Below are 12,874 nucleotides of genomic sequence, written 5' to 3'. Positions count from 1 at the left end.
ATTTGTGCCCTGTGTGGCAAGCAACTATTAATTATACCCTGCGTGTTAGGAAGCAGGCTATAAAACATTAGCCCTTATGGCTGAGACTTGAAAGCATTCAGGAGAGTGTTCTAGGAAGCAAGGAGGGGCCTTTATTGTTTCAGAGAAAAGGCATGATGGTGTTGAAAAGGTTTAGAGATGATGGGATGTTCTAGAATGTGTAGGCCATGGAGAACAGGTAAAACCGAAGCCCCAGTGTGTTCAGATCCTCGTGGCTCCTGTCTCCTGAAGAACCCACTTGTATCAACCCCTGCTTTGAAACAGTATGCATTTTGCAGGCAGAGTTCTGTCTGTCTGGTACGTGGCTGCTTCCTTAGCTTTTAGAACAAGATCACATGCCAGTTTTTTCTTTTTCTTCTTGCCTTGTTCTCTCCTTGGTTAACTGAAATTTTAGTTTCAGATCCTGACAAGCTAAAATGGGCTTCCCTGGTGGCTCATATGGTAAGGAATCTGCCTGCAATGCAGGAGAGCCATGTTCAATCCCTGGGTCAGGAATATCCCCTGGTGAAGGGAGTGGCTACCCTCTCAAGTATCTTGCCTGGAGAATTCCATGGACAGAGGAGCCAGGCAGGCTACAGTCCATGGGGTCGCAAAGAGGTGGAGACGACGGAGCTACTGACTGTTCACATGCACCTTGGATACTATTGAGTCCGATCCCTTAGAGTTTTCTATTCAGTTCAGTCGCTCAGTTGTGTCCCACTCTTTATGACCCCATGGACTGCAGCATGCCAGGCCTCCCTGTCCATCAGAAACTCCCAGGGTTTACTTAAACTCATGTCCATTGAATATATGATGCCATCCAACCATCTCATCCTCTGTCGTCCCCTTTTCCTCTCGTCTTCAATCTTTCCCAGCATCAGGGTCTTTTCAAATGAGTCAGTTCTTTGCATCAGGTGGCCAAAGTATTGAAGTTTCAGCTTCAGCATCAGTCCTTCCAATGAATATTCAGGACAGATTTCCTTTAGGATGGACTGGTTGGATCTCCTTGCAGTCCGAGGGACTCTCAAGAGTCTTCTCTAACACCTCAGTTCAAAAGTATCAATTCTGCACACAGCTTTCTTTATAGTCCAACTCTCACATCCATACATGACTACTGGGAAAACCATTGTATTAACTAGAGTTTTCTGTTAGAGTTCTAATATCTAGGGCCAAGATTTCTTTATTTGGGACAAGCCAGCACCTGACTCAAAGCTGCCAACAGCTTTAATTTCCTTTAAAAAATTTTTTTTAATTATGGTAGTATATACACAAGATTGCTATGTGCTCAGCTGTGTCTGACTTGTTGTTGCCCCATGGACTGTAGCCCTTAAGCCACCTCTACCCATATAATTTTCTAAGCAAGAATACTGGAGTGGGTTGTCATTTCCTGCTCCAGGGGATCTTCCCAACCCAGGGATAGAACCACCATCTCTGTGTCTCCTGCATTGGCAACTGGGTTCTTTACCACTAGCGTGACCTGGGAAGCCCTCAGTTCAGTTCAATTCAGTTCAGTCACTCAGTCGTGTCCAACTCTTTGCAACCCCATGAATCGCAGCACACCAGGCCTCCCTGTCCATCACCAACTCCCGGAGTTTACTCAAACTCATGTCCATTGAGTCGGTGACGTCATCCAGCCATGTCACCATCTGTCGTCCCTTCTCCTCCTGCCCCCAATCCCTCACAGCATCAGAGTCTTTTCCAATGAGTCAACTCTTCTCATCAGGTGGCCAAAGTACTGGAGTTTCAGCTTTAGCATCAGTCCTTCCAATGAACACCCAGGACTGATCTCCTTTAGACTGGACTGGTTGGATCTCCTTGCAGTCCAAGGGACTCTCAAGAGTCTTCTCCAACACCACAGTGCAAAAGCATAAATTCTTCAGCGCTCAGCTTTCTTCACAGTCCAACTCTCAAATCCATACATGACCACTGGAAAAACCATAGCCTTGACTAGATGGACCTTTGTTGGCAAAGTAATGTCTCTGCTTTTGAATGTGTTATCTAGGTTGGTCATAACTTTTCTTCTAAAGAGTAAGTGTCTTTTAATTTCATTGCTGCAGTCACCATCTGCAGTGATTTTGGAGCCCAGAAAAATAAAGTTAGCCACCGTTTCCACTGTTTCCCCATCTATTTCCCATGAAGTGATGGGACCAGATGCCATAATCTTAGGATTGCTGTATTAACCATTTTTAGCTATACAGTTTAGTGATCTTCATTTCCTTTTGAATCTGTCAGGATTTTTTGATTGAGACTTCCTTGGTGGTCCAGGGGCTTAGACTTCCTGGACGTTGCCAATGCAGGGGCCCAGGTTCAGTCCTCAGTAGGGGAACTAGATCCCACAGGCCAGAACTAATGCTCAGCCCTGCCAAGTAAATAAATAATGTATTTTTAAATTATAAAAAGATTTTCCTAAGCTAATGGTTTTCCTCAGCACCTTTACCGGTTTCACTGTGGTTAACTGGTTATATGGAAGTCACTGGTTATCTTCCATATACTTCCAAGTTCATCAGAACTTTCTCATCTCTCCTTGCTGTTGCTAAGTCACTTCAGTCTTGTCCGACTCTGTGCTACCCCATACACGGCAGCCCACCAGGCTCCCCTGTCCCTGGGGTTCTCCAGGCAAGAACACTGGAGTGGGTTGCCATTGCCTTCTCCAATGCATGAAAGTGAAAAGTGAAAGTGAAGTCACTCAGTCGTGTCCAACTCTCAGTGACCACATGGGCTGCAGCCCACCAGGCTCCTCCGTCCATGGGATTTTCCAGGCAAGAGTACTGGAGTAGGGAGCCATTGCCTTCTCCACCATCTCTCCTTACTTCCCTGGAAAAAACACCAGACAGTCTTATATATAAGTAGCTTATGCAGCCTTCTGGCTTCTCAGAATCTGTTGCATATCTTAGGCTTTGAAGACTATGTGATCTTTTATCTTCTAGTACCTTCAAATGTTTATTTCCTACCCTCTTCCTCTGATAGTCAGGTACCTGCTCCTGCTGCTAAGTCACTTCAGTTGTGTCCGACTCTGTGAGACCCCATCGACGGCAGCCCACCAGGCTCCCCTGTCCCTGGGGTTCTCCAGGCAAGAACACTGGAGTGGGTTGCCATTGCCTTCTCCAATGCATGAAAGTGAAAAGTGAAAGTGAAGTCGCTCAGTCATGTCAGACTCTGAGCGACCCCATGGACTGCAGCCCATCAGGCTCTTCCGTCCATGGGATTTTCCAGGCAAGAGTTCTGGAGTGGGGTGCCATTACCTTCTCCGAGTCAGGTACCAGCAGAATGTAAATTTTCCAGGCCCTAGTGAGGATTCTTTGGTTGGAAGATACTTGGGATAGTTGGGATACTTTGGTTGGAAGGTGACAGGAGCCCCTACTCAGTCTGGCTTGAGCAAAAAGAAAACCTGTTATCTCACATGTTGTCATTCAGTTGCCCAGTTGTGTCTAACTCTCCGTGACCTCATGGAGACAGCAGGCCAGACCTCTGTCCCTCACCATCTTCTGAAGTTTGCCCAAGTTCATATCTGTTGCTTGGTGATTCCATCCTGCCATCTCATCCTATGACATCCTCTTCTTCTGCCCTCAATCTTTCCCAGCATCAGTGACTTTTCCAATGAGTCAGCTGTTCACATCAGATGACCAAAATAGTGGAGCTTCAGCTTCAGCATCAGTCCTTCCAGTGAATAGTCAGGGTTGGTCTCCCTTAGGATTGGCTGGTTTGATCTCCTTGCTGTCTAAGGGACTCTCAGGAGTCTTCAGCAGCACAGTTTGAAGGCATCAATTCTTTGGTGCTCTGCCTTCTTTACAGTCCAACTCTCACAACCATATGTGACCACTGGGAAGACCACAGCCTTGACTATACAGACCTTCCTACAGAGCAATGTCTGTGCTTTTCAACACACTTGTCTAGGTTTGTCATAGCTTTCCTGCCAAGAAACAAATATCTTCCAATTTCATGGCTACAGTCACCATCCACAGTGATTTTAGAACCCAAGAAGATGAAATCTGTCACTGACTTCAACCTTTTCCCCCTCTATTTTCCATGAAGTAATGGGGCCAGTAGCTCATTTGATAAAGAATCTGCCTGCAAAGCAGGAGACCCTGGTTCAATCCCTGGGTCGGGAAGATTCTCTGGAGAAGGAAATGGCAACCCACTCCAATATTCTTGCCTGAGCCTTGCAGGCTCCTCTGTCCATGGGGTCGTAAGAGTCAGACTCGACTTAGTGTCTCAACCACCACCTAATGGGGCCAGATGGCATGATCTTAGTGTTTTTAATGTTTAGTTAGTAAGCCAGCTCTTTCTCTCCCCTCCTTCACCCTCATCAGGAGGCTTTCTAGTTCCTCTTCTCTTTTTGCCGTTAGAGTGGCATCATCCATGTATCTGAGCTTCCTCCGCCTATCTTGATTTCAGCTTGTAACTCATCCAGCCTGGCGTTTCTCATGGTGTGCTCAGCATAGAGATTAAGCAAACAGGGTGACAGCAGACAGCCCTGTCTCCTCCTTTCTCAAACTTGAACTATTCAGTCGTTGGTGGCTCAGATGGTAAAGAATCTCACACATTGAGAAGTCCAAAAGCAGGCAGGATTTCAGGGCTAGTTGGATACGTGGCTCAACAGTATCGTTAGGAAATCTGTATTCTCGTCATCTCTGACCTGCTTTCTTTGGTTTGGCTGATACTTGTGTAGGTGTCACATACAGAGAAACTTTTCTTCTTGGTGCTCACCTCGGAGAGGAAGCTTCCTCCTACCCTCCTCCCCACCCTCCCCCATCACTAGTCAGAATGAGCTTGCACACCCAGCTTCACACACCTCGTGAAAGACAGGGCAGCCTGGTGTGTAGTCATATAGTCAGACCCAACATAGCGAATGAACAACAATGGTTTAAAAACTTGTTTGAATATCTCTCTCATACAGATATTATGACTATATTTTTGGTTTCTACAAGTGGCCTCTTGGCTCTGATAATATTCCAAGGGAAATGGAGTTACAGAAACTTGAAGTCTCAGTCATCATGGACCCAGAGTGTGACAGTTTCCCCAGCATCACTTCGGATGAGTCTTGTGAGTACCTGTGTCATGGGGATGGACTGTACACAAAGCTGCTTGTTACAGACTCCAGGGCCAGAAGCTGACTCTATTCCATGAACTATTGTGAGCTCTTAACCAGCGAGTTTATAATTATTATTTAAAAAATAACCATGAGGGAACTTCACTGCTGGTCCAGTGGTTAAGACTCTGCACTTCCACTGCAGGGAGCACAGGTTTGATTGTTGGATGGGGAACCAAAGTCCCACATGCTGCACACTGGCAATAATAAATAACTAAATAATTACTGTTAAAAGTCTGATGGCAAAACTAAAATGTAATCATTGCAGAAATCTTTAAGTACAGTAAGTGAAGAGGAGGAATTAAATTATTCATAATCCCAGCACTCAAGAGTTAACCTCTGTTACTTAATATATTTTTTTTGCAGAGTAATGTATTTGAATATTTTACATAGATATAAATAAAAGCATAAGATAAAGAATGGCATGAAAAAGGGGTCTAGTTCTGTACGTGTGGTTTTTCTGTTTTTCTCTTTTGCATGTGCTATGCTAAGTTGCTTCAGTCGTGTCTGACTCTTTGAGACCCCATGGACTGTACTCTGCCAGACTCCTCTGTCCATGGGATTTCCCAGGCAAGAACACAGGAGTGGTTTGCCATTCCTTTTCCAGAGGATCGTCATAACCAAGGGACTGAACCCGCATTTCTCATGTCTCCTGCATTGGCATGCGAGTTCTTCACAACCAGCACAACCTGGGAAGCCTCTTTTTTGCGTACGAGCATGAATTTCAACAAATATTTTTCAATGACAGCATTTTTAGTAGCTGAATAATGTTCAACCAACTGTATGGATGTGCCAAATCTTACTTGGCTTATCCCTTAATTTAAGACATCTAGATAGTTTATTTTGAAATTTAGCCTGTGTTTATAGGCATGATCTTTCTTTCCTTCTTTTTTTTGGGCACAGTATGTGTGATCTTAGTTCCCTGACCATGCATTGAACCTGTGCCCCTTGCAGTGGAAACACAAAGTCTTAACCACTGGACCTCCAGAGAAGTCCTGACATGATTTCGGTTTATAATTAAGTTGACACATAGATAATGCAGAACTGAGAGGGATGAAGTTTTCCACTTTTCATTTATGTTTATGTTGTATTATATTTCTATTCCACCTTCATTTATATTGATTGAAAACATAATCAACATTAAGCTACGTGATTTTTTGTTTGCATAAAATATTATTCTCCAAGGCTTTTCCTAACTTGTTCTAGAAAGAATAAACAGATGGGCAGACCTTTTTCATAGCATGTACCAACTGGAAATTACGTGGAATTGTATCAAGGAATCAAAGAGGACCAATGGGTGATTTAAGATGAGTGCAGAAAGAGCAGGCTGGTGAGTCAGGTGTCAAAATAGAAAGGAAAATGCACATCTTAGAGAAAAGAGTAACCCCTTTGTTCTCAGATTGCCTCATAGACAGTTAAAGTCCATCTCTTCATCCTTTTGGTTAGATTAGAGATGAGATTTCTTGATGCCTTGATACATCTTTTTGCAAAAGAACTTCATTTCTCTTCCATTCTGTGGCTGTTCTTAGAAGAGAAACAGGACGGTTTGCCCACATTAGTCATGTGAGTTGACAGCAATCAGACACTTTATGAATTAGATTTTGCAATCTGAATTGAGAAATGATCAGTAAATTAGCAAGGAATCTTTGCCGACTGGCAGTACAATGACATATTGTAAAATCCAAACAATGGAATGTGTCGAGGCTGGGGAGTTACAGTCTGTCTTGCATTCAGCTTTGCAAACCCCATTTTTCTGAAAGAGAGACTTCTGAGGATAAGCTACCCATGAAATATTCTGGTTAAAGGATAAACTAGTTTTAAAGTAGTTGATGATGATGATAGAAGTAACACACAAATGGAAATAACAAGATATCAACCATTGTCCAAAGGGTATGAGGAAATCTTGGAGAAACTGACGAGTGTTAACAGCAGCATCAAGTAAAATAAAAACAGGCATCTCCTCAGAACCAGATGTAGACTGATTTCTACCATAGAGAAGTCATTACATACATCAAGAATGCTCTCTGTGGTTTGTCTGCCACAGTGAATGTTTATAAGCAAAACGAAGTGTTCTCCACTAGAAGAATGGCTGCATATATCTTGTCAGTTGACACTAGAGAATACTCTTCAACAATTGAGAATGAACGAGTGGAGTTACAGGGCTTCTCTAGTGGTCCAGTGTTTAAGAATCTGCGTGCCAGTAGAGAGGACGTGCGTTTCCCCCCCTGATCTGGGAAGATCCCATATGCTGAGGAGCAGCTAAACCCCACAGCCACAACTACTGCGCCCACATGCCAGGCGACTGAAGCCTGCGTGCCTGAGAGCCTGTGCTCTGCAACAGGAAGACGACCACAGCGAGACCCCCGTGCACTGCCACTCGAGAGGAGTCCCTGCCCGCCGCAGCTAGAGAAAGCCCACGCGCAGCAGTGACGACCCAGTGCAGCACACGCCAATACACACAGTACTTAAAGAAGAAGTGGAGACAGAACGACACGGAGGACTTGCCAAGATAAACTGCTGAGCTGGACAAGGGAAGACGCATCACACTGTGTGCAGGAGGGTCCCGTTTATACAGCAGCATGTGCAGGAAGGCGCACGTAAAGCAGCATTCCGTTCCTTGTCGCGTGGACATAGCAGCGCCCAGGGAAGGCCCTGCTGTTTCCTCTAAGGCAAGAAGGGGCAGTTCAGTGGGCATCTCACGGGGATTTCAGTCTTACCTATAACATTTATTAAAAAGAGGAACCCATTGCTGTTATTTGCATGTGTACCCTTCAAAACAACAGTGTGGTGCAAAAAGTATAGAGAGGGATAACTGAAAGAGAGATGCCTTCGTTCCACCTCAGGGAGCTTATCAGTGTTAAGACTAAGAATTCGGCTTTGAAATAAAAATTCTATAGCTTATTTGTCCGTATATTCAGGAAACACAATCTCCTCCTTATGGCTTTATGTGTGTGGCTTTGCATTGGGTTGAATCAGAATCCTTTTAAGTATCAGCCAGTCCTCAGCTGTTGGGAATAATTGGCATCAGGTATATGCCACCTGTTAATGGTTTAGACAAGTCTTTGTGCTGACTGATTCCAGGAGATCTCAGAAGTGGAATGTGGCAAAAACTGGCTTTTAAACCGTGACCAGTGAAATGGTGAGTTCTATTTAGGGAGCTTAAACTAAGGATTTAATAGCGGGGAGGAATCGTGATTTGACTGTGGTCATAACAGCAATACCATTCTTAGCCTGGCCTTTAGCTAACTCTCAACTGTTCGTCTGATGGAAAGGCTTCCTTGTCAGAAGATTGTCACCTGATTGTTGGCTGTTGATAGAGCTGTTTTCCCTATGTGTAGCCAACTGTTAGGCAGCAGCCTGGGTGATGGTGGTGCAGGGTGAGGATGAAGCAGAGACACCATGTTAGATCATGACCCTGCAGCCCTTGAGTGTCTGCTGTTGCAGAGTCTTCCCGGTCTCATCCCTTTAGCTTTCCACCTCTCTGTGCCTTCTGGTGCTTTACTTTGTCTGTGGATGAGCCCACGAGAAAGCTCTCTCAACACTGAAATGACTGTTGGGACAGCCTCTAGTTGCAGTGCGTGCACTCAGTTGCACCTCGGCATGTGGGACCTTAGCTCCCCAACCAAAGATTGAACTCCTGTCCCCTGCGTTGGAAGGCAGATTCTGGACAACAAGCAAGATCCTAGCAAGTGAGTGTTAAGGAAGATTCAGGACAACGTTAGGGGTATTAGGTACAGGGCAAGTAGGGGGCACAGGGAGAGAAGGGCTGGAGTAGAGAAATCTCTGGTCTTACAGAGTGCAAGACTGATACCAGAGGCTTCATCAAAGAATTATGGGCACTGAGGAGTTTTCCCTTTTGACTTAAATTCTTAGCTTAAGTAAGACCCTGCTCTATAGAGGGGTAGCGGGAGAGAACTCTCCAGTAAGGGAGAATGAGGAATCATGGAGACGACACCCAGGTTCCTGACTTGAGCTACTCGGCTGGCTGGAGTGAGGAGAGGATGAGTCCAGAGCCCAGCAAGTGAGAAGAGGGAAGAGTTCAATCTGGGGCTTCCAGAGCTTAAGGAAGAACCTCCGAGATTTCTGGGGCTTCCCTGGTAGCTTAGCTGGTAAAGAATTCGCCTGCAGTGCAGGAGACCCTGGTTTGATTCCTGGTTTGTGAAGATCCCCTGGAGAAGGGGGTCGCAAAGAGTCGGACAGGACTGAGCATCTTTCACTTTTCACGGGACTTCTAAGTGAGGATATACAGAAGGCAGTTGGAGAAACAGGTTTGGAGCTCAGGAGAAAAGAATGATCCAGAAATACAATGATATGTTTTGGGAAATGTACTGTGTATCATTGAAGGAAAAAGCAAACATTCTTCCTTCCAGTTTCACTGAAGCACAACTGACACCCAGCACCGTGCAGGTCCAGGTGTGCAGTGCAGTGATCCGACTCACATACGTCGTGAAATGATCATCTCAGGAAATTAGTGACCGTCATCTCATGTACATACAAAATTAAAGACAGAAAAACATTTTTTCTTGATGAGAACTCTTACGATTTACTCTCTGGACAGCTTTCGTGTATAGCACACAGCCGTGCTAACTGTTCATCATGTTGTGCATTACGTCCCTGGTACTCATTTATCTTATAACCAGAAGTGAGTACCTTTTGCCTGCCTTTGTCCAGTTAGCACCCGCCTCTGGTAACCAAGAGTCTTCTCTGTCCTTCTGTGAGCTTGCTTGTTTTTGGAGTATGATTACCTTACGACACTGTGTTCACTCCCCTTTCACAATGTGGTGAGTCAGTATTTCTGTCCATTTTTACACATAAGCTGAACTCAGGACTCTGTTCTGATGGAAAGGCTACCTCGTCAGAAGACTGTCACCCGATGACTGGCTGTGGATAGACCTGTTTTCCCTAGGTGTCACCAGCTGTCACGCGCCACCCTGAGTGCTGGTGGCCGTGCAGGTGATGATGAAGCAGAGGACTTTTTATTCTTTCCTGGGTTTTTGAGGTATAATTGACATAACATTATACTAGTTTCAGGTTTACAGCATAATGATTTGATATTTGTATATAATGTAAAATGTTACCATCTGTCACCAACAAGAGACATTTTTTTCTTTTTTCCAATACAGATACTTTACTGGTGAAAGGACCAGTGGCCACGCTCACTGCCAACAGAGTTTGGGGAGTATTACGAGGTAAGTTCTATGTAGTTTCATTGTTATTTTCTAGTAAAGAAATAGTTTCAGTTGCCACTTTGGGAAATCAAGCATATTAGTAGAAAACTTTGTTTCCATGGGCCCTTTACAGATTTGTTGGGTATTTCCAAAACAATTTCTATTCAGTACTGTATCTACCACTTAAAGAAAGATCATTTATATATACCACTTAATGAAAGATTATTTGACCTTTTAAAAATGTTTGAAGGTTATTGCATTCATAATGCTGCAATTCCTTGATGTTCTTGAACTGTAATATTTATAGAGTTATAAATGGCCCTGATCTGCTCCAATTAGATTTGTTTCATCATGCGTCCCCTCTTGTCACCTTCAGTAGCAAACATGTCCTTTCTGCATTTGATTTATTAATTCAAACAACAGTATACTCACATTTTTTTCTGTACCAGTCTATTAGTGCAGAAGCAGAAAAACAAAGAGGAAAATCATGTTCCCAATAAAACATGTCCAACTCTCCATGTGTGGTGATGTTTTCTGCTTGCTGTGCTAAGATGCTCATGACCTCAGCGCAGCATAAACACATGTGCCATGGCATGTGAGAGTCCTTATCGACTCAGCTGGTTCTTCTCCAGTGTCTCCTTTCAGGAGTGGAGTTGTACTTGATCTCATTATCCATTTTCATCTGAATCCATTGGGGAATCGAACGATTCTTCTTCTGTTTCTTGGCCAGGAATGATTTGATCCTGGGAGTCTCAAGAAAAGTTGAGGAACAGAGGCAACCACACACACTATGATGACCTAGAAAAGAAGAGAACCCTTCCCCCATTTTAAATTCCCGTGAATTTAGAAATGTAACAAAGTTTGCAGGAATGCTGTGAAAAGATAAAAATATAATCTAGAGTGATTGGAGGCAGTGAGCAGAGAAGAACCTTAAAGGCTTTTCCTGTGACTTTCAGTCTGAACTTCAAAGTTCAGGCATTGGGACATTTACTTTTGCTGTTGGAAAGCTGCTTTGACCTCTTCTTTTAAGAGGATAAGATTTTATTTTACTGGCTTCCAAATTAGTATGGCTTTAAAAAAGGAGAAGAATAATTTTCTTTAATGTGAGCTAGCCAGCCAAAGTTATAGTAATTAAAAGGAGAGAAGGCTTTGAATTTGACTCAGGTTGAGTGTTATTTAGAATAAAATAATGATTGTTAATGCTATGTTTTATAGTCATAATAATAATGGTATGATTGTGATCTTATTCAAAATAATGACATGAAAATAGCTACAGATACTTACCCCAAATGTAACTTCAGATATTATCATCTAGATTATTTGCATATAATAGGATGTGATGTTAAACTTTTACCAGTCTGGTCTGCCTGTCTTGTCTGGGGCCTGTTAGGGACATCACCTTTATTGATGTCTGCCCTGATCCACATAAGAACTTTTGAGAGCGTTTTGTGAATCCAGTCCAGGAAGTCCTTATTTTCCGCTTACTGTCAGACTTTGAAAATAACAAATGTGTCATAAATGATATTTGAGGGTGCTGCCACTTAACAGAAAATTCCAAAGTTATTCTGTATTTGGGGGTAGGAAGGAGGCATAACTGAAGCAACTTTTGAACTTTTCATTCTTCCCTAATTTTCTTGAGGTATAATTGACATAAAATTATATTAGTTTCAGTTTTACAACATAATGATTTGATATTTGTATATAATGCAAATGATCACCACAGTAAGTTTAGTTTCCACCCGTCACCACACATAGTTAGAAAAGAATTGCTTTTCTTATGATGAGAATTTCTGAGATTTACTCTTTTTAGCAACTTGCAAATAGGTAGCACAGCATTTATTAATCACAGTCCTATGCTGGGCCTCACGTCCTAGGACCTATGAATACACGAAAGATTGTACTTTAGACCCCTCACCCGTTTTGCCCACCCCCTACCCCTGCCTCTAGTAACTACCAATCTATTTTTTATATTTATGAGCTTGGTTTTTGATTTTTCAGATTCCACATCTAATTGAGATCATGTAGTGTTTGTCTTTCTCTGTCTTATTTCATTTAGCATAACGGCCTTAGGTTCCATCCATGTTGTCGCAAACAGCAAGATTTCCTTCTTTCTGTGGCTGAACAGTATTCCATTGTATACATATGCGCACCGCATCTTTATCCATTCATCCCTTGACGGATAGGTTGTTTCCATATCTTGGCTATTGTAGTTAATGCGGCAGTGAACACAGAGGTACATATGTTTGGGGTGGAGGGACTTAGTATTTTGTTTTCTTTGGATAAATACCCAGAGACGGAATTGCTGGATCAGGTGGTAGCTATATAGTGGCTTCACCAGTTTATATTCCCATGAACAGTACATAAGGGATCCTTTTACTGCATATCCTCGCCAACACTTGTTATTTCTTGTGCTTTTGACCATGGCCATTCTAACAGGTGTGAGGTGATATGTCCCTGTGGTTTTGATTTGCCTTTCCCTGATGGTTAATAGTTAAAGTTATGACCAACCTGGACAGCATATCAAAAAGCAGAGACATTATTTTGTCAACAAAGGTCTGTGTAGTCAAAGCTTTTGTTTTTCCAGTAGACATGTATGGAT

The 12,874-nt window shown here is 43.2% G+C and overlaps 1 protein-coding gene across 7 annotated transcripts in view; it reads left to right on the top strand.

The window, feature by feature from the left end:
* LOC147350547 (beta-hexosaminidase subunit beta-like) overlaps positions 1 to 12,874 on the top strand; it is a 35,998-nt gene that overhangs the window by 3,346 nt on the left and 19,778 nt on the right. For 3 of the 7 annotated variants that reach the window (XM_086361078.1, XM_086361077.1, XM_086361076.1), the window contains exons 1-2: positions 8,040 to 8,246; positions 10,231 to 10,296. Coding sequence is in view for 2 of the 7 variants with exons in the window: in XM_086361075.1 (XP_086217201.1) it covers positions 4,916 to 5,061; positions 10,231 to 10,296 (212 nt within the window). In the remaining 5 variants the exon portion in view is untranslated. Of the gene's footprint in view, positions 1 to 4,915; positions 5,062 to 8,038; positions 8,247 to 8,685; positions 8,797 to 10,230; positions 10,297 to 12,874 lie in introns of those variants that run through there. The other 4 variants (XM_086361075.1, XM_086361073.1, XM_086361079.1 and 1 more) reach the window with 3 other exon arrangements.

The sequence above is a fragment of the Bos grunniens genome, chromosome 20 (assembly GCF_055505025.1).
Source record: "Bos grunniens cultivar Pamir isolate PY7600 chromosome 20, Bosgru_T2T1.0, whole genome shotgun sequence".
Lineage (NCBI taxonomy): Eukaryota > Metazoa > Chordata > Mammalia > Artiodactyla > Bovidae > Bos > Bos grunniens.
Note: the sequence above shows the minus strand (reverse complement) of the source record. Positions and strands in the feature narration are given on the sequence as shown.